General features: G+C 39.1%; 1 protein-coding gene and 1 non-coding gene across 2 annotated transcripts in view; both read right to left on the bottom strand.

The window, feature by feature from the left end:
- The window catches only part of ANKRD30A (ankyrin repeat domain 30A), a 136,064-nt gene extending 118,507 nt beyond the window's left edge, over window positions 1-17,557 (bottom strand). Inside the window, exons 1-6 of the mRNA XM_055092658.1 lie at window positions 14,514-17,557; window positions 10,545-10,659; window positions 10,174-10,347; window positions 8,202-8,308; window positions 6,493-6,630; window positions 3,873-3,937 (exon numbers count right to left, since the gene is read on the bottom strand). Of these exons, the coding sequence (XP_054948633.1) occupies window positions 3,873-3,937; window positions 6,493-6,630; window positions 8,202-8,308; window positions 10,174-10,347; window positions 10,545-10,659; window positions 14,514-14,734 (820 nt within the window). The 5' untranslated portion in view covers window positions 14,735-17,557. The remainder of the gene's footprint in view (window positions 1-3,872; window positions 3,938-6,492; window positions 6,631-8,201; window positions 8,309-10,173; window positions 10,348-10,544; window positions 10,660-14,513) is intronic.
- On the bottom strand, window positions 5,203-5,309 carry LOC112441025 (U6 spliceosomal RNA). Its single transcript, XR_003029009.1, has one exon. It is a non-coding gene; the product is annotated as a U6 spliceosomal RNA (small nuclear RNA).
- Window positions 17,558-20,651: the final 3,094 nt, after the last annotated feature.

The following is a 20,651-nucleotide window of genomic DNA, read 5'->3' as shown; positions in this document are numbered from 1 at the left end:
TTTTCTTTTCCTTTGCCACTGCAAGATAGCAAGACAAATCTCTCCTCTGCTTCCTCCTTATCAGACTACTCAACATGAAGGCAATAAGAATTAAGACCTTTATGTATAATAATTCACTTCCACTCAAAAGTGAATATATTTTTCCTTCTTATAAAAGTTTCTTTCCTCCAGCTCACTTTATTGTAAGAATACACTATATAGTACATATAAAATAGAAACTATGAGTTAATTGACTGTTTGTGCTTTCAGGAAGGCTCCAGGTCAACAGTGGACTACTAGTAAAGTTTTGGAGGAGTCAAAAGAAAGAGATTTTCATATGAAGCAGATTTTCAGCTGCATGGGGGATCAGCACCCTAACTCTCATATTGCTCAAGACTCAACTGTAATTAATTCTCATTTACTAAATGCAAACCATTTATTGTAAAAATTAAATAGAGACCAGAGGTTCAATATCAACCTGGGCAAAATAAGGAGACCATGTCTCTACAATCAATCAATCAATCAATCAATAAAACCATGTTTCTTCATAGATTATTGTGGGAGTTCAGTCAGGCTGGTGAGAAACATTTTAATGTGAAGTTATAGGACATAGACACAAATCTTCTTGGAAGGCCAGAGGGTTTTGTAAAAGTCTCAAGATACGGTTATGGCTAAAAGCAGCCTAATTCTTACCTTGCATAAATAGCTTAAAGTGGATGCAAAGGAAGGTAGAGTAGTTTATCTAAATAGCTTGTTTACTTATGTGGTCTTAAGACTAACCTTTGATCACCCATGGGCAGGATGGCTCTCCAGGGTGGGGATGACCAGGTTAATTACCCACAGGTGTGTTGACTCAAAGCTTTTGTCATTAAAACTTTACTAATAAATGCCCACAGGGCCAGCTAGCCAGGGCTGTGGCTGCTGACTCTTTACAGCATCTTCCTTGGTATCTGTAATCAGCTCGGAATCCTTGCTGCTCTTTCACTGAATATCAGTATCTGGTTATGTGTCTCAACCATCTGCAGGACAGACCCCTGCAGGTTATAATATTCAAATGTTGTTGACAAAATCTCTCAGCATTTGCTTGTCTGTAAAGTATTTTATTTCTCCTTCACTTATGAAGCTTAGTTTGGCTAGATATGAAATTCTGGGTTGAAAATTCTTTTCTTTAAGAATGTTGAATATTGGCCCCCACTCTCTTCTGGCTTGTAGCGTTTCTGCCGAGACATCAGCTGTTAGTCTGATGGGCTTCCCTTTGTGGGTAACCCGACCTTTCTCTCTGGCTGCCCTTGACATTTTTTCCTTCATTTCAACTTTGGTGAATCTGACAATAATGTGTCTTGGAGTTGCTCTTCTCGAGGAGTATCTTTGCAGCGTTCTCTGTATTTCCTGAATTTGAATGTTGGCCTGCCTTGCTAGATTGGGGAAGTTCTCCTGGATAATATCCTGCAAAGTGTTTTCCAACTTGGTTCCATTCTCCCCGTCACTTTCAGGTACACCAATCAGATGTAGATTTGGTCTTTTCACATAGTCCCATATGTCTTGGAGGCTTTGTTCATTTCTTTTTATTCTTTTTCCTCTAAACTTCTCTTCTCACTTCATTTCATTCATTTGATCTTCAATCACTGATACCCTTTCTTCCAGTTGATCGAATCGGCTACTGAGGCTTGTGCATTCATCACATAGTTCTCGTGCCTTGGTTTTCAGCTCCATCAGGTCCTTTAAGGACTTCTCTGCATTGGTTATTCTAGTTAGCCATTCATCTAATTTTTTTTTCAAGGTTTTTAACTTCTTTGCCATGGGTTCGAACTTCCTCCTTTAGCTCAGAGTAGTTTGATGATCTGAAGCCTTCTTCTCTCAACTCACCGAAGTCATTCTCCGTCAGCTTTGTTCTGTTGCTGGTGAGGAGCTGTGTTCCTTTGGAGGAGGAGAGGCACTCTCCTTTTTAGAGTTTCCAGTTTTTCTGCTCTGTTTTTTCCCCATCTTTGTGGTTTTATCTACCTTTGGTCTTTGATGATGGTGATGTACAGATGGGGTTTTGGTGTGGATGTCCTTTCTGTTTGTTAGTTTTCCTTCTAACAGTCAGGATCCTCAGCTGCACGTCTGTTGGAGTTTGCTGGAGGTCCACTCCAGACCCTGTTTGCCTGGGTATCAGCAGTGGAGGCTGCAGAACAGCAGATATTGGTGAACAGCAAATATTGCTGCCTGATCGTTCCTGTGGAAGTTTTGTCTCAGAGGAGTACCCGGGCGTGTGAGGTGTCAGTCTGCCCCTACTGGGGGTGCCTCCCAGTTAGGCTACTCGAGGGTCTGGGACCCACTTGAGGAGGCAGTCTGTCCGTTCTCAGATCTCCAGCTGCGTGCTGGGTGCTGGGAGAACGAGTACTCTCTTCAAAGCTGTCAGACAGGGACATTAAAGTCTACAGATTCTGCTGCCTTTTGTTTGGCAATGCCCTGCCCCCAGAGGTGGAGTCTACAGAGGCAGGCAGGCCTCCTTGAGCTGCGGTGGGCTCCACCCAGTTCGAGTTTCCCAGCCTCTTTGTTTACCTACTCAAGCCTCGGCAATGGTAAGCGTCCCTCCCCCAACCTCACTGTCGCCTTACAGTTTGATCTCAGACTGCTGTGCTAGCAATGAGCAAGGTTCCATGGGGGTAGGACCCTCTGAGCCATGCTCGGGATATAATCTCCTGGTGTGCCGTTTGCTAAGACCATTGGAAAAGCACAGTATTAAGGTGGGAGTGACCCAATTTTCCAGGTGCTGTCTGTCACCCCTTTCTTTGACTAGGAAAGGGAATTCCCTGACCCCTTGCGCTTCCCAGGTGAGGCAATGCCTTGCCCTGCTTCGGCTCATGCTCAGTGTGCTGCATCCACTGTCCTGCACCCACTTTCCAACACTCTCCAGTGAGATGAACGGGGTACCTCAGTTGGAAATGCAGAAATCACCCATCCCTTTCTGCATTGCTCACGCTGGGAGCTGTAGACTGGAGCTCTTCCTATTCAGCCATCTTGGCTTCTGTTATTAATTCCTACTTTTCATGATTAGATGTTCAATTATTTGTGGCTTGTAATTCAGGGCATGTAAGCTACTTTATAATTTGTAATAAAATTTATTTATAAATATATTAATTCATTAAATTGGATAACCTGATCATCCCCTGTTACTGAGCTCATCAATCACCCCAAGGGTTATACATTTTATAACAAGCCTAAGTTGTTAAGACAGTTGAGGAAACATAAAATATACAAACTTAAAACTTGCGTTATTTATACAAAAGTATTATATAGGATTTAGGGACCATAATTAAACAAATATTTTTTCAGGTAACATTTTTTGAGATTATAAACTGCCTACAACTAAATTCTTAACTAATTCTGAATTATAAACCAAAAAATCAAATCAAAGTTATATATATATATATATATATATATATATATATACACACATCCACACATCCACACCCACATATATGTATATATGTAAACACATGCTATTTACACATTGCTTTTTGAATTGCCTTTTTTTTTTTTTTTTTTGAGATGGAGTTTCGCTCCGTCACCCAGGCTGGAGTGCAGTGGTGCGATCTCGACTCACTGCAAGCTCCGCCTCCCGGGTTCACGCCATTCTCCTGCCTCAGCCTCCCACGTAGCTGGGACTACAGGCGCGCACCCCCATGCCCAGCTAATTTTTGTATTTTTAGTAGAGACGGGGTTTCACTGTGTTAGCCAGGATGGTCTCGATCTCCTGACCTCGTGATCCACCCATCTCGGCCTCCCAAAGTGCTGGGATTACAGGCGTGAGCCACTGCGCCCGGCCCCTTGAATTGCCTTTTTGTGATCAACACTTCCATAATCTTATGATAGCACCACCAAGGGTAGTTTACTATCAGAAGTCTTACCTGGATTGGTATTTTGATGATTTTTAGATAATTTTCGTATATATTCCATAATTTGTTCATGAATGCTATGTATAAAAATGTGATAAATAAAATTACCATTTTAACACTGACTTTATAAAAAACATTTACCAAATTTATTAAGTTCTTAGAGCATTTCAGACAATATCAGAACTAACATCAGAACATTACTTATTCCATAGACTTTAAGTTTGTAAGCTCTATGAACTTATTAAGCTTCTAACTAAAGAAGAAATAAAGTAAGATGAAATACTCATGCATTTAGGGCAGTATAACTCAGTAAATTAACTAGAGTTAGCTTGGCTTAATGGAAAATCTCCCTAACTCAGAAAAAGTCCTAGCACGTTTACCAACGGGTATTTTTTCTTGAACAAGTTGCTTCTCTTAGGCTCAATGTCTTCTAAAAATGAGGATTTTAGAGCCTTATTTAACTAGACTATTATAAAGATTTAATAAGATAACATTTTAAAAATGCTCAAAGAAATAGTGAAGCAATGAAATAATTTGTTCTTGAACCTAATTGCTGAAACTGTTTTAAAATCCCCAATAAAACCCAATGTGTTGGCCTGATGCAGTGCCTGATGCCTGTGATGCAAGCACTTTGGGATGCTGAGACAGGAGGATTGCTTGAGCCCAGAAGTTCATGACAACCCTGGGCAACATAGGGAGACCCTGTCTCTACAAAAAATTAATTTTTTTAAAAAAAGTGTTTCTTCGTAGGTTATAATGTTCAAATGTTGCAGTTTTCTGTTATTAATTCCTACTTTTGGTTATTAGATGTTCTATTCTTTGTGGCATGTAATTCAAGGCATCTAAGCTATTTTATAATTTGTAATGACATTTATTTATAAATATATTAATTCATCAAATTGGATAACCTGATTATCCTCTATTACTGAGCTCATCAATCACACCAAGGGCAGAAAACTAATAGATGTCAGCATCTGGCTTGGACTATTGTTACTCTTTATTTACCTCCTTAAACCTGAACCAACAAATCTTTGATAGAATGATGCTTAGTCACTATGATCATTTCCAGCTGCTGTGGAAGACAAAACCCACCACTGTTTTTTGTAAGTTCCACAAAGAAGATGCAAGTTGGTATTTTCTCATTTCTGAGATGCCTACTAACAGCATACTGCACACAAGATCCTATGTGTTACTCACCAAATCTCATTTCATACATCACCTTACATAAATATTTTTTGTATGAAAATCACAATTGCAATACTTGGTGTCACGCATTTTGCTTTGACACATCATTTCCTTGGAGCTAGTTAGAAAGTAGTCAAATGTCCTTTTGGGGACTGCAAGAAATATGCAACACTTCACAGATATGTGTGTCATCCTTGTGCAGGGACGATGCTGATCTTCTCAACATTGTTTCAATTTTAGTATATGTACCACTGAAGCCAGCACAAATCCCTACTTTTATACCTGAAGACTGATCAATGATGGATGAGGCTTAGCTCTGTTAAATCTAACCAACTTACTTGAGATAGAGTGAAGTCTATTGAATGGCTTCATGGTAATGCAGAATTTGAAAATATTTTAAAAACTTGAGATAGAGATGCAAGTAGCATGGGAGATTTTTACTTTTAGGAAAAAAGAATCACTTGAGGGTATAACCACAAGTTGGAGCACACTACAAATTTGGAAAGATGACAAGGGATCTTACGGAATAAGATGAGACCTTCTGCTACTTACAAAATGGCACTACACAGGATATAAAGTGCCAGGGATATAGATCTGGTAACAAAATAAAAATGGGTCTCTAATTTCTTCCTATAACATTACTTCAACCTGACTTACAGTTTTAAACTATCACAATTAATATTTGCAAGAGAAAATAGAAAAAAGTCATTCAAAGGATAACTTACCCTGAAGGTCTAGGCCAAGTCCAGGCTAAGATGTGGGTTTCACATCAGGTTTTGAGTGGAGGAGCAGGGTCAATTTGCTCACTACGTGTGTGGCTAAAGCTAAAAGTTCTAGCTGCCAGAGCAGGGTGCTGGTACTTTGGAAACAATGGCTGAGAATATGTATGTGAACTTTAAAAAACTGTAATAACTTTGAAATCTACATATGGATCACCAGGAAGACTGAGGGATCTGTGTTAGTAAGGGCATCCTGGTCACAAAGGTCAATCATTACTAGACTGCAGGAGCAGTTTCAATGGCAACAATGCAGCAACAGAATCAATGGAAACAACAAAATAAAGAGAATGGTGATTTCTGCCCCCAATCCTTTTGACTTATACAAAAAGAATGTCTTCCTTGGACTTAGGGAACTCCTTAGATTTTTTTTTAAAAATTCAGGCATTTAGATATGGAAGACAGCCCCCAGAGGACACTATCAGGTTTTCTGCTAAAGTGGACACTTCAAGACCCAAATAACTAATTAGAAAAATCAAGTAGACAACATTAGGATCCCTAGGGATAAAGTTGTTGAAAGTCCTAAAATAAAGAATCCTGGACCCAATACTCCTTCTAACTAGTCTAGCTTTTTGCCTAGTTTCTGGCTGATGAAGTGAACTCACTGTAATCCAAAAACTACCTGAAACAAACTATAAAATCTCACCTAGCCTCTAAACGTAAACACTTACTGATGAAATCCACAAGTAACAGCATAATGTTCTGCAGTTACTCCACATATATCTGCAGCAAAGACGTCAACATTTTGCTGAAGAAGCATGCCAACTATCTCTGATGATCCATGACATGCAGCAAGCATGAGGGCTGTGCTAAAATAACAAAGAGATAACTTCATTATTATGAGCAGAACCAATTTAATATGTGCCTGTCATTGTAGAATTAACCATTTACATGTACCAACAAACAAGTATCTTGAGTGCTCAAGTGTTTATCCTTGTAAATCACCACCAAGGCTAAAAGGAAGGAGCAAAAAGATTCATGTCCCACTGGGATATGGCACACTAGAATTGGCTAATATAAAGTCCTTTGAGAGGCAAGAAATTATGCTCTGTTCACTAATCTAAAAGAGGCAAAGATTTAAATGAAAAATCATCTATTTCTTCCTTAGTCTGACATAATAGTTTATACTTCAAAATCAGCTAGAAGTCAGACAAGTGACAGCAATCTAAAGGCTTAAAACAATATTAGGAATAATGATATTAGTAGTAGTCATGCTAAGTTTAGTTAATGATGCTGATAAGAATGTATGAGACCCTGAATTAAATGCTGTTGATATTCATAATGTTACTTCAACACAATAGTCCTTAAAGGACATATTATTATTCTCCTTTTCATATAGAAAATCATACTTGGTATTAAGTAACGTTTGCAAGGTCACACCTATCAAGTGAGGAAGCTAGAAATTAAACTCAGTCTTGTGTGAATCAAAAGCCTATCTCTTTTCTCTTTATTACTCACCTATGGCTTAATTAACTAAAATTTTAATCCAATTAAAGATGTCTTTCTTCCTCTACCCATACAAATTAAAAATAAAAATACACTATGAATAAAAAAGGAAAAATAATAATAAATTCACAGTATCTGGTGATAGCAATTAATAGTCACGTAGGGATAACCTAAAATTAATATTCTTCAAAGAAAACAAGCAAACAGTCATCCTAAAGACAAAATGATTTTAAACTCCTATTTCTATTTAATTTTTCTTTTTTTTTTTTTCTTTGAGACAGAATCTCGCTCTATTACCCAGGCTGGAGTGTGGTGGCATGATCTCAGCTCACTGCAACCTCTGCCTCCAAGTTCAAGCGATTCTCGTGCCTCAGCCCCCTGAGTAGCTGGGACTACAGGCATGTGCCACCATGCCCAGCTAATTTTTGTATTTTTAGTAGAAATGGGGTTTCACCATGTTGGTTAGGCTGGTCTCAAACTCCTGGCCTCAAGTGATCCAACCACCTTGGCCTCCCAAAGTGGTGGGATAACATGCAACAGCTACCGTGCCCAGCAAATATTGCATTTTTAAAAAAGTGTATAAAAAACAGAGGTTAGAAAAATACTATAAAAGTGTTAATCATTTATAAAGTAAACTAAAAAAGTTCATACTTCTTAAAACTAATACAGAACCACTTTAGAAGATAATGAAACCAAAAACATCAGATTACACATAGGAATCAGTCAATATAATAAGAGAAGATAAGTCCTACTATATACTGTTCTTTATGTTGACCAGTCCAAATAATTGCTTTTCTTCTGATAATTTGTATTGATATTTTCACATAATCTAACAATTTTAAGTAAATGTTATTAATTTAATATTTCTGACTTGAGTGTTATTACTCTAGAACACTACTCAAGTGTTTTTTAATAAAAAAAAGAACTACTATACCATTTATACTTATTAACTGCATTCGCATTTGCATTTTTTATCAGCAAAAATTCCACAATTTGCTCACTTCTTTTCGTTATGGATAGTAAAAGTGGTGTGAGGCTAGCCTGTAAAATAGCAAAACAATTTATAATTCATGAAATTACATATTTCTCAGCTGAACTGAATACCTTATATAATATCTTATGAACTTAAACACATAAAATAGAAAGTAAATCAATAGCAGTCCCTTCTTTCTCCCTTTTCTGTGCTTTCCCATGCACTGCACCTTCCGCTGTAAATATTCAGCCTCTGCATCACCACATAACTCTGGTTATCTCCAAAAATCATTATATTGTAATGATTTTATGGTTTCCCATCTAAACCAAGAGCTTCTTGAGGGCAAGGGCTGTATCTTTTATTTCTATATCCTTAAACCCTAAGACATAGTAGTAAATACTTTGTTTTTGACTAAAGTAGTATTCTAATTTAGTGTTTCTTAAACTATATTCCAAAGAATAATTACCTTACCAGAAGCACTGTACCCCAACATATTCTACCATTATCTATGTTCAAGAAATATTATAAAACTGTGAATTAAATGTCCAGTATTCAATAAATGACTTGAACTTTGACTATTCCTTATTTGACAATATATTTTTGCAGCAGACATTAACATTTGACAAATTAGAATTTCAGGGATACAACTCTGAAAGCTTCCCAAGAAAAATGGAGGTTTCCTCTGGGTGATACAAACTCGCTTGATTCTCTTCTATCAATAATCCCAAGATCCCAGATGCCAATGTCAGGCACTCCTGTTCTACATGGGTCACTAAGGAAGCAAGTCTAAATTAAAAGAGATTGGCTTCAAATGAACTTTGATTGCTTATTATTAAATGGTCCATGGGGTTTCTCCTATTACAAGACAATAGAATTTTATCTCAGCTATTAGAAATTCAGTATAAAAGTTTATTCTCAATTATAATGATAATCCTAAAATTCTAATGCATATCTACTTCTTAAAATGCAGTAATCCATTTTTGTTCTGGTTTCTATTGTAATTGCTATTTAATTTTTGGCAAAATATCAAAAATATTAATAAAATGGCTTATTAATGAAAGTTCTAACTCATCTATATGCATTCGCATAATAAAAGCCACTAAAACACTTGAATTTTAAGGGACAATTCTGAGGAGAAGGATATAATATTATCTGCAACATGCATAACCTTTCAAATATAACCATGATTAATCTAAAAAGGCTTAAAGGCATTCTAATAGAAGATGATTATTTATAGTTTATATACAGAAAAATCATTGTTTAAAAAGTCTTCTAAATTCTAGAAGTCAACCCCATTATTAATGAATTAATGTAAAATATAAACTTTATATTATAAATACCTATCAACTGTCTTGAATACCTTGAAATCTTTACCAAAATATACTATGAGAGAGGAATTGATAACTGAAGTATTTACAGAGGCAAAAGAGGTAAGCTGAGTAAGTGATGTAACTAGGTGGGCACAGTAGCAAACTGGAAACATATGCTTTGTGTAAAGCTAGAATGTCTTCTTAGCATACCAAACAGTCATATGGGCTGGAGACACCAGATTCAATCCTTTAAGAGGAAATCCAGATTTCTGCATGTCTCCTAAATTTTACATGTTGACTCAATTTATGCAGGCAATTTTTGCTTTCCTCTAGTTTTACACTAATTGGAAAGAAAAAAAAAACTTGGGTGGGAAAGAATATTTGAAGAAGTTTTTACCTTTAACACATTCAAATATTTATCATAAATGCAGAGAAAATCCATACTCTCTAATAGTTCTTCTAAAAACATTAATATTTAAAGTAAAATCTTAGACAATTAAGTTCTTTCAAACTATTTTCATTCAAGGAATGTTTGAGCTTCCAAATATAAAAAACCTTACATATGTTAATGTTAAAACAAATGGATTTCAAATATTTTGAAAATAACATTGGTTAGTGTCTACCTTGTTGTGCACTTCGATGACTGCACCATGGGACAGCAGTTTTGCCACCACTGACAAAATCTCACTATAAACAGCATAATGGAGAGCCGTGTTGCCATACACATCTATGAGATTTAGATCGGCACCAGAATCTATCAGAATATTTGCACACGCCTCCCGATGGCATTGTAGAGCCTGTCAGTATTAAAGCAAGAATTATTGTAAATTGTATAATTTATAATATAAATTATTATAAATTATAAATTATAGGAAATCAAAATAAATATTCCACAGGTTTCAAAACTAGTTGTATTTCAATGAGATAAATTCATTTTTATTCTATGTATTTAAACCAAATCCATCTCCTGCTGAAAAATCTGGCTACTATTTACCTTCATCAGAGGTGTCCTGTGTTCACTATCAAGGACGTCAAGCTGGCACTTTCTGTCTACCAGAAATGTTACTACTTCCTCATGGCCATTGACACAGGCCCAGTGTAGAGCAGTCCTATGAGAGTGAGAGGAGTTTTTGGCAAAGTTTAGTCCACTGTCCCAAAACATACAATGAGTTATGTAACTGTAAACATTAAATACCACGCTCTTTCTCTGCCTTCAAAACAAATACTTAATATTCTCCTGAAGAAAGTACAACATTCATTTGCTCTCATTACTCACTACATTAAAGAAAGAGTGGCCTATTTGAATAGAAAGAGCTTGGCCTTTGGATTCAGTTCAACTCGGGCTTGAATATTACTTTAAGGTCTTTCACTTTCTAGCTGTCACTTAAACTTTCTGCACCTCAATTTTCTCATCAACAAAATGAAGATGAACACAGCAGTTATCTCACAGGTTATCACTATGATGCCTCAATGGGAATCTATGCAAAGTATTTTGAAGAGTTCCTAGCACATGTAACAGCTCAGTAATTGTTAGATATTATAATTATTACTACTACTTAACAAAGACAACATTTTAAGTAAAATGGTACAATTATGCCTACATTGTGGTGTGTTTTAAAGGTTAGAGATAACACTGTATTTTAATGATTCTAAGATGCTCAATTTCTCATATTTTAACATTTCTGACATTGAAATGCCACTTATAGTTCATTATTTATTACAACTATATTTGGCAGAAATTTAAACAATCTTTTATTGGTGCATAAAATAAGGAGGCATCACACAATTCACAGTGCCTTCCAAGAAGTGGAATATGGTATATACAACAGGACGAGGCAGTCCTAGTCACAGGATTAACACTGAAAGAAATGTTAGCTTTTAAGAGTACTATGCAAAAGGAGAGTTGAAATAAAGACAACAAATTATTAAAACAAAGTACTTCTTTAATATTTTGAAAGCTTCAAGCCAAAGAAAACTTGGGATTCAAATAAATAGGTATGGCTCACCTTATTCCGTATTTAGATTTACAGAATATATGTAAATTCATATTTAGATTTATAGAATGCATGTAAATTAGGTATTTCCAATGATTAATATTACTATTCAAAGCTATTATAAATTTCCAAAATCATGGTTGGTAGTTATATTTTACTAGTTTTTCACTTCAGAAGTGCTTTTTTTTGAAAGATGAGAGGAAAAGTTTCCATTGAGATTCAGTCCTAATACTCCAGTTTTAAATCTCTCACTTTGCTCAGGCTGAGCAGGTAAATGTGAAATTTTTAAGAATGAAAGGGTCCTGAGAGTTAATAGAATGTATCTTTTACACAATAGGCATTCAGCTTACATGTGGTAAATGGATTAAAAGAATGGATCAATACAGTTGAGAAGTTCAATATCTTAAAAAACTGCTATAAATAAAGCACTTATATTTGCTCTTTTATTTTTCTAATAATAAAACTACACTAAAATGATTAATCTGTAGTTATTGATGTATATGTAATAAATCTATATATAATAAAAATATGTGTCTAATAAAATGTACATGTAAATCAATAAGCACAGATAAAAAGATTCTCTTCTGAAGATGCTAAAAGTTCACAGAATATACTAATCCACAAAAAATAAAAATTAAAACATAGAAAGTGAGAAACTATTTTTATCTGTGCAAAATTCACATTGCTGATCTTCCCAAAAATTATTTTATTAACAATAAACTTTTACTAATAGCATTGTACATGCTCAATGCATAAATCAAAGATAATAAAAAGGAAAAACATTTTATATTAAAACAAATGTCCTCAAATAACAAATTTTATATTTTGTACATAATTTCAGATAACACAAGACCATAGTCTATGTGTATGTATAGTCAGACTGAACTTTACCCTCACTTGGTACACCAAAATACATTTTCAAATGTCAACATACTTCTGTATATATTTCTACCTTGAGTGGTCACATATTATTCCATGCTGTAAACTCACTGAAATGTATTTATAAAAGCCATTAAATGGATTCTTTTTAATACACTGATATTTTAAGAAGTGCTCAGAAAAGAAATTGCATGTATGTTTCATTATTTTCTAAAAATATTTTAGTATAATAGAATTGATCACTAATGGGCATATACAATTTTTAAAATATGGTACTTACCATCAAATTGTCTATTTGAAAAGTCATCTGCAACTTAAACTTTAAGGAGTACTATAAATATCACTGCTTTTTATCCTCACAAACTTTGTGGATAGAAAACAGTATTTGATTCCTTTTTTAACTTAAATGCCTTCTCTAACCAGGAACACTAAATATTATTTCCTGTGTGCATAGGTCAGTAGCAGATCTTAAAAAAGGACTTTGCCCAATTTTTAGATCTGCAATTTAGATCTCTAATTTAAATTTCCCAATTTTAAATTAGAGGGTTTTTTGTTGATTTGAGTGAATTCTCTATAAAGCGAAGATTTTTAAATCTAATATGTATACACACACACATACATATGTAGTAAATATTTTTACAAGTATGCTGCCCTTTATTTTTTCTCATATGCAGGGTGATTTAATTTTTGTTTTACTAAATTGCCCTTCAGAGTGCTTGCTTCTGAGCTTCTTAAAAAGGTTTTGTCAAGATAAAAATGTATCTGTGTAAATAGGCATTTATATTTTCTTCCGGTATTTTTATCATTTTGTACATTAAAAATTTTAATCTATATTCCATCAGGAACTTATTTTGTGGCACAAAAATCTAGTTTTCTCCAAAAAGCAGGCATTTCACTTAGGAAACTAATTCTTTTCCTGCTAGTATAAAGTGTGACCATTACCAAGTTCTAAATTCTTACATATATTTGGGTGTTTGTGGATTTTCTATTCTGTTGTATTTATTTACCTGTCTTTTCAGCTGTTAGTGAACAATTTGTGATTTTTTTTTTTTGAGACAGAGTTTCACTCTATCACCTAGGCTGAATTGCAGTGGTGGGATCTCGGCTCTCTGCAATCTCCGCCTACCGGGTTCAAGCGATTCTCCCGCCTCAGCCTCCCCAGTAGCTGGGATTACAGGCACCCGACATCATGCCCGGCTAATTTTTGTATTTTTGTAGAGACGGCGTTTCACCATATTGGCCAGGCTGATCTTGAACTCCTGACCTCAGATGATCCACCCGCCTCCGCAGCCCAAAGTGTTGGGATCACAGGCGTGAGCCACCACTCCCGGCTCATCTTGTGCAAATTAATACCACATTTTGATATCTAGAAGGGCAAGACTTTTTTACTCCATTACAAAATATTTAAAATGTCATCACAATAGTAAAAGACAGCCTGTGTAATTTAAAAAATGTCAAAACGTTGATAACTTTATTTGGTTTATGTAAAACTGATAAAGAACTCGCATCTTGAGAAAAATGAGTCTTCTTAAATTCAAGAACATAAACCATCTTCCCACCTCGAAGTTTCCTTCTAAGGTCCCTCAGCAAAGAACATATTTACATAGACATTCATTGATATCAAAATGGATATTGGACTCTATCCAGAGAATTTTTAGCCAAGAAATACATATATTATGGGAATTATTTCATTACGCACCATTTCATAATGTATCTAACATTATCTTTTAAAACCTGTACATTAAAAGTAAAACCCTGTATGTACTTAATTTTGTGAGTTAAATCACTTTAAAATTCTCTACACAGTCCTCTGTGAGAGGAAGTGGGAGTGAAGGAGAAAGCAGCTAAAGTTTGGGGTTGATTTTAAGGTGGCATGGGCCCTCCGCCCTGCAGGGAGTCCGCATCCCAAGCCTGGGGGCCTGCCCAGGAAGAAGGCCTAGACCCCAGGGCCCAGGATGGCTGCCCCGCTGCCCGTTACTCCTCCACCTGCTCCCTTCGTCCCCAGGCCCCCCAGCCCCCGACTCTGAAGGGGCTATCCTCCCACCGCCGCCACCTCCTCCTGCAGCCCCGGCTCAGGCAGGGCCTGGTACCTCCTCTTGGCGTCTTGTATATTAAGGTTGATGGTCTTCTTCCTCTTTGTCATCTTCTCCAGCTTCCGGACTTGTCCCCGGGAGGCAGCTTTATGGATCTTTCTAAGATCCCCAGAGTGGACGATGTAGGAGTCGTTGCTGGTATAGACTAGCTGGCTGAAGGGGCTCGGGCGCTCCGGGCCCGGCACGACCTCGCCAGCGGCGGCAGAGATCCCCTCCATGGCTGCGGCCACCTGCTAGAGAGAGCCCGCGCCTCCCGATCGCCCTTCCCAGCCACCACCCCCCACCCCTCCCCAATCGCCCTCGCCCTTCTTCAGTCCACGCACCGCCTCGATACCCGTAAAAAGTTCTGTGTTCGCCAAGCTCTTGCACACTCAGGCCTCTCTCAGTAGAATCGCGCTGAGCAGAGCCGTTAGCCAGCAGCGCATGCGCAGCTCAGCAGGCTGAGGAGACACGCGCCCTGGCCGCGTTCTCCGGGCACCGCGTGCAGGTGGCAACTGCCGCTGAGGCACTGCGAGGCTGGCGGGCCTCCCTGGAGCGGAACGTGGGGGGCGCCATGCCACATGGCCCGCTTGACATAGCCGCCCCTGGCCCCTCCTCGACCTGCGATCCAGGAGCTGGACCCTGATGCTGGGCACGGTGCAGCCTCTTGGGTGGCACTGAGTGTCAGTTCCCGCCCTCCTGCAGCCAGGGACCCACCCCCTGACTTAGGCGCCCTGGAGGCTTCTGGCCCAAGGATCCGCGCTGCTGGTGACGCTGACAGGGTCGAGGTTGCAGCCCCTGCTGCCGCGTGCCATGTTCAGGTGGGAGCTGCACCTGAGTCCACGGTGGAGGCTAATCTTGTATTTTTTTAGTAGAGACGGGGTTTCCCCATGTTGGTGAGGCCGGTCTGGAACTCTTAGGCTCAAGCGATCTGCCCAGGATCGCAAAGTCCTGATCCCAGGACTTTGGAAGGCTGAGCGGGGCAGATCGCTTGACCCTAGGAGTTCCAGAACTGCCTGACCAACATGGAGAAATCCTGTCTCTACTAAAAAAAAAAAAAAAAAAAAAAAATACAAAATTAGCCGGGCAAGGTGGCACATCCCTGTAATACCAGCTATTCAGGAGGCTGAGGCAGGGAAATGGCTTGGACCCGGGAGGCGGAGGTTTCAGTGAGCCGCCCGTGGCCCCTCCTCGACCTGCGATCCAGGAGCTGGACCCTGGCGCTGGGCACCGTGCAGCCTCCGCGGTGGCACTGAGTGTCCGTTCCCGCCCTCCTGCAGCCGGGGACCCATCCCCTGACTTAGGCGCCCTAGAGGCTTCTGGCCCATGGATCCGCGCTGCTGGTGACGCTGACAGGGTCGGGGGCGAGCCACCACGCCAGGCTGATGTATTCCCTTCTGATGAATAAATTGACTGGGTGCCAATTTATCACCAGAAAAGATGGATTACCTCACTAAACCACCTTCCAAACCTCTCCTCTCGGTTTCCTGCATTGGTTCCTTTTTTTTTTTTTTTTTTTTTTTTTGAGACGGAGTCTCGCTCTGTTGCCCAGGCTGTAGTGCAGGGGCGCCATCTCGGCTCACTGCAACCTCTGCCTCCCGGGTTCAAGCGATTCTCCTGCCTCAGCCTCCCGAATAGCTGGGATTGCAGGTGCGTGCCACCACGCCCAGCTAATTTTTGTACTTTTAGTAGAGATGGGGTTTCACCATGTTGGTCAGGCTGGTCTTGATCCTGATCTCGTGATCCATCTGCCCCGGCCTCCCAAAGTGCTGGGACTACAAGACAAGCATGAGCCAATGTGCCCCTCTGTAATTTCTTTTCCTTTTTCTTTCTTTCTTTTTTTTTTTTTTTTTGAGGCGGAGTCTCGCTCTGTCACCCAGGCTGTAATGCAGTGGTGCTATCTCAGCTCACTGCAAGCTCCGCGTCCTGGGTTCACGCCATTCTCCTGCCTCAGCCTCCCCAGTAACTGGGACTACAGGTGCCCGCCACCACACCCAGCTATTTTTTTTTAAATATTTTTAGTAGAGACGGGGTTTCACCGTGTTAGCCAGGATGCTCTTGATCTCCTGACCTTGTGTTCCACCCGCTTCGGCCTCCCAAAGTGTTGGGATTACAGGCGTGAAACACCGTGCCTGGCCAATTTCTTTCTTTCTTTTTTTTTTTTTTTCTTGAGACAAGTTTAGTTCTTGTCGCCCAGGCTACAAGGTAATGGTGTGATCTCAGCTCACTACAACCTCCGCCTCCCAGGTTCAAGCGATTCTCCTGCCTCAGCCTCCTGAGTAGCTGGAATTACAGGCATGTGCCACCATGCCAGCTAATTTTGTATTTTTTCTTTTTAGTAGAGACAGGGTTTCTCTATGTTGGTCAGGCTGGTCTCAAACTCCCGACCTCAGGTGATTCGCCTGCCTCAGCCTCTGAAAATGCTGGGATTACAGGCGTGAGCCAGCACGCCCGGCCAGTTACTTTGTAATTTAAGTAACATAAATGCTGGCCGGGCGCCGTGGCTCTAGCCTGTAATCCCAGCACTTTGGGAGGCCAAGCCCGGTGGATCACCTGAGGTCGAGGTCGAGACTAGCCTGGCCAACATGTTTAGTAGAAACAGCCGTCTCTACTAAACATACAAAAATTAGCTTGCGGCCTGGCGCGGTGGCTCAGGCCTGTAATCCCAGCACTTCGGGAGGCTGAGGGAGGCCGATCACCTGAAGTCAGGAGTTGGAGACCAGCCTGGCCAACATGGCAAAACCCTGTCTCTACCAAAAATAGCCGGGAGTGGTGCTGCACACCTGCAATTCCAGCTACTAGGGAGGCTGAGGCAGGGAGAATCACTTGAACCTGGGAGGCGGAGGTTGCAGTGAGCCAGATCAAGCCATTGTACTCCAGACTGGGCAACTGAGCGAGCCTCCGTCTCAAAAACAAAGTCTAACTAAAAATAAAAAATAAAAAGTCTAACAAATTGTAGAGACTACATTTCATTAACTTACAGTGTTTTCTTTGTTAGTTTACACTAACTAAAATTTAATTGCTATTTATTCCAGAATAGGCTAGAAAGGTATAATGGGCTCTTTTTTCCACTGAAGATAAAAAATAGGAATGATTGTTCTTGCCTATTCTGGGATACTTGAAGGTCCTTGGATCTTCACAAAGGAACTCACAAATTCTGTTCTTCTGAGTTTTATCCCTAGTGAAATTGATTCTTACCAATTAAGCATCAGTAAAATGACCAAAGTAACTATAACATGATGAAGCGTTAATAACTGAAAACATATTCAACTATACACGGCCACGACTAAGACCTTGATCAACAAAAGGATAAAGAAAATGAACGCACATTTAATACATACATGTATATATGGGACTGTGTTCTTTTCACTAGTAGCAATTAAATAAATGCTAATATAAAAAAGAGTAAATGAACCATCCTACGCTATTAAACGGGCATAAGAAAGGAATACCGATGGTCTGGTACTACCAAAAAGGCATAGTAATATTTTTCTGGGGGCACTGTAAATTAGCATAGTGCTTTCTGGAGGAAATCTGCCGATGTTTTTAAAAATAAAAGGATTTAATTCTCTTTGATCTAGTGGCTTATGCTTTGGAATTTATTCTAAGGAAATTGTTCAAATGAACAAAAATATACATAAATGAAATTATTTGTAGCATCATTATTTCCAATAGGGAGAAATTAGAAATTACTTAAGTTCACCATAGAAACGTGGATAAATGATAGACTATCAACTTAGAAACATATTGTATTCTTGGCCAGGCGCGGTGGCTCGCACCTGTAATCCCAGCACTCCGGTAAGCTGAGGTGGGTGGATCACTTGAGGTCAGTAGTTCTAGACCAGCCTGGCCAACACGATGAAACCCCGTCTCTACTAAAAATACAAAATACAAAACTAAAATTTTAGTCTCTACTAAAAATACAAAAATTAGCTAGGCGTGGTGGCACGTGCCTGTAGTCCCAGCTACTTAGTAGGTTGAGGCAGGAGAATTGCTTGAACCTGGGAGCCGGAGGTTGCACTTAGCTGAGATTGCGCCACTGCACTCTAGCCTGGGGGACAGAGCAAGACTCGATCTCAAAAAAAAGAAGAAGAAAAGAAACATATTGTATTCTCTGTTAGAAAGGGTAGATGAATGGAAAAGTATTAATAATGAAAATAACCAAAAATTTGACTTATAAACTATGGAATTATAACTATTAATATTTGAAAATATACGCAGATCTATAATTCTTCATATGGAATTACAAAATTCAACATTTATGAATATCTAAACGTAAGTTTGGTAAAATCTGATCTATGCTAATGTAGGAGTATTATAGTCTTGTTTTTTGAGACAGAGGTTTTGCTCTGTTGCCCAGGCTGGAGTGCAATGGCGCGATCTTGGTTCAGTGCAATCCCCACCTCTTGGATTCAAGCAATTCTCTTGCCTCAGCCTCCCGTGTAGCTGGGATTACAGGCACCCACCACCACACTCAGCTAATTGTTAATAGAGACAAAGCTTCACCGTGTTGGTCAGGCAGGTCTTGAACTCCTGACCTCAGGTGAGCCACCCACCTCAACCTCCCCAAGTGCTAGGATTACAGGTGTGAGCCACCACACCCGGCCAGGGGTAGTCTTTATTGATCCCAGTTCATGTGATTTTTCATATGATTTGACACTAGGGATATTCCAAAATATGCAGTATATTTACCACATTACCTTTCTAAAATCTAAATATTTTTGAATTGTGATTTCAAAGAACTCTGACTTTGAAATCTTATTTTGAAATCTGATTCTAACGATTTCAGATAAGCTATTGGAAAATATCACAAATGACAAAAATTTTGCATTAAGATAAAATTGTTGATAAATTTAAATCACTTTGCACCCGAGCATGGTGGTTCATATCTGTAATCCCAGCACTTTGGGAGGCTGAGGCAGGTGGATCATGAGGTCAAGAAATCAAGACCATCCTGGCCAACATGGTGAGACCCCGTCTCTACTAAAAATACAAATATTAGCTGGGCGTGGTGGCACATGCCTGTAGTCCCAGCTACTCGGGAGGCTGAGGCAGGAGAATCGCTTGAATTCAGGAGGCAGAAGTTGCAGCGAGCCAAGATCGCACCACTGCACTCCAGCCTAGTGACAGAGTGAGACTCCGTCTCAAAAAAAATAAAAATAAAAAATTAAATTATTTCCTATATCATAAGGGTCTAATTTAAAAAAAAAACTTTTTTGTAAAATATCCTGTACGTGTATTAGTATTATTAGTTCTTATCACTTCATCAATGTGAGGCATAAATAAAATTTGTTAAGTTAAAACTTTTGGTATACTTTCATTCATTCATTCAATCGTTTATTTATTTAGAGACAGAGTTTCGCTCTATCACCCAGGCTGGAGTACAGTGGCGTGATCTCGGCTCACTGAAATCTCTGCCTCCCAGGCTCAAGCGATTCTCGTGTCTCAGCCTTCCAAGTAGCTGGGACTACAGGCATGCGCCACCATGCCCAGCTAATTTTTAAAAGTCCTATATCATACAAGAACATTAGAGTTCTGGGATTATTTTTTGTTTGTTTATTTAAGAGACAGGGTTCTTACTGTATCACCCAGGCTGGGGTGCAGTGATGTGATCATAGCTCACTGTAGCCTCAAACTCCTGGGAAAAGCAATTCTCCCACCTCAGCCACCCCAGTAGCTGTGACTACAGGTGCTTGCCACAATGCCCAGCTAGTTTTTAAATTTTCTGTAGAGATAGGTCTCACTATGTTGCCCAGTCTGGTTTCAAACTCCTGGGCTCAAGGGATCCTCCCCACTTGGTTTCCCAAAGTGCTAGGATTACAGATGTGAGCCACCATGCCAGGACAAGAACGTGAGGCTTCTCTTACCATTTTTTAATAACTAAGTGGAATAGTATAGTATTATGTGTCAGCGTTGAATTATTTTAAAATATTATGCACTGAAACATGCTAACAATCTCGGTCAGTTTCTATTTTGTCCTAGGCTTAAACATATTAGCTAACATGAGGGGCCCAAAATTAATATTGATTACATACCATCTCCTTATTTATTTATGTTTTTGAGACAGAGTTTTGATCTGTCGCCAAGTTTGGAGTGAAGTAGCATGATCTCGGCTCACTGCAACATCCGCCTCCCATGTTCAAGTGATTCTCCTGC

Source organism: Pan paniscus, chromosome 8 (genome assembly GCF_029289425.2).
Source record: "Pan paniscus chromosome 8, NHGRI_mPanPan1-v2.0_pri, whole genome shotgun sequence".
Taxonomy (NCBI): domain Eukaryota; kingdom Metazoa; phylum Chordata; class Mammalia; order Primates; family Hominidae; genus Pan; species Pan paniscus.
The sequence above is the reverse complement of the archived record's forward strand: the minus strand, read 5'-3'. Positions and strand labels throughout refer to the sequence as shown.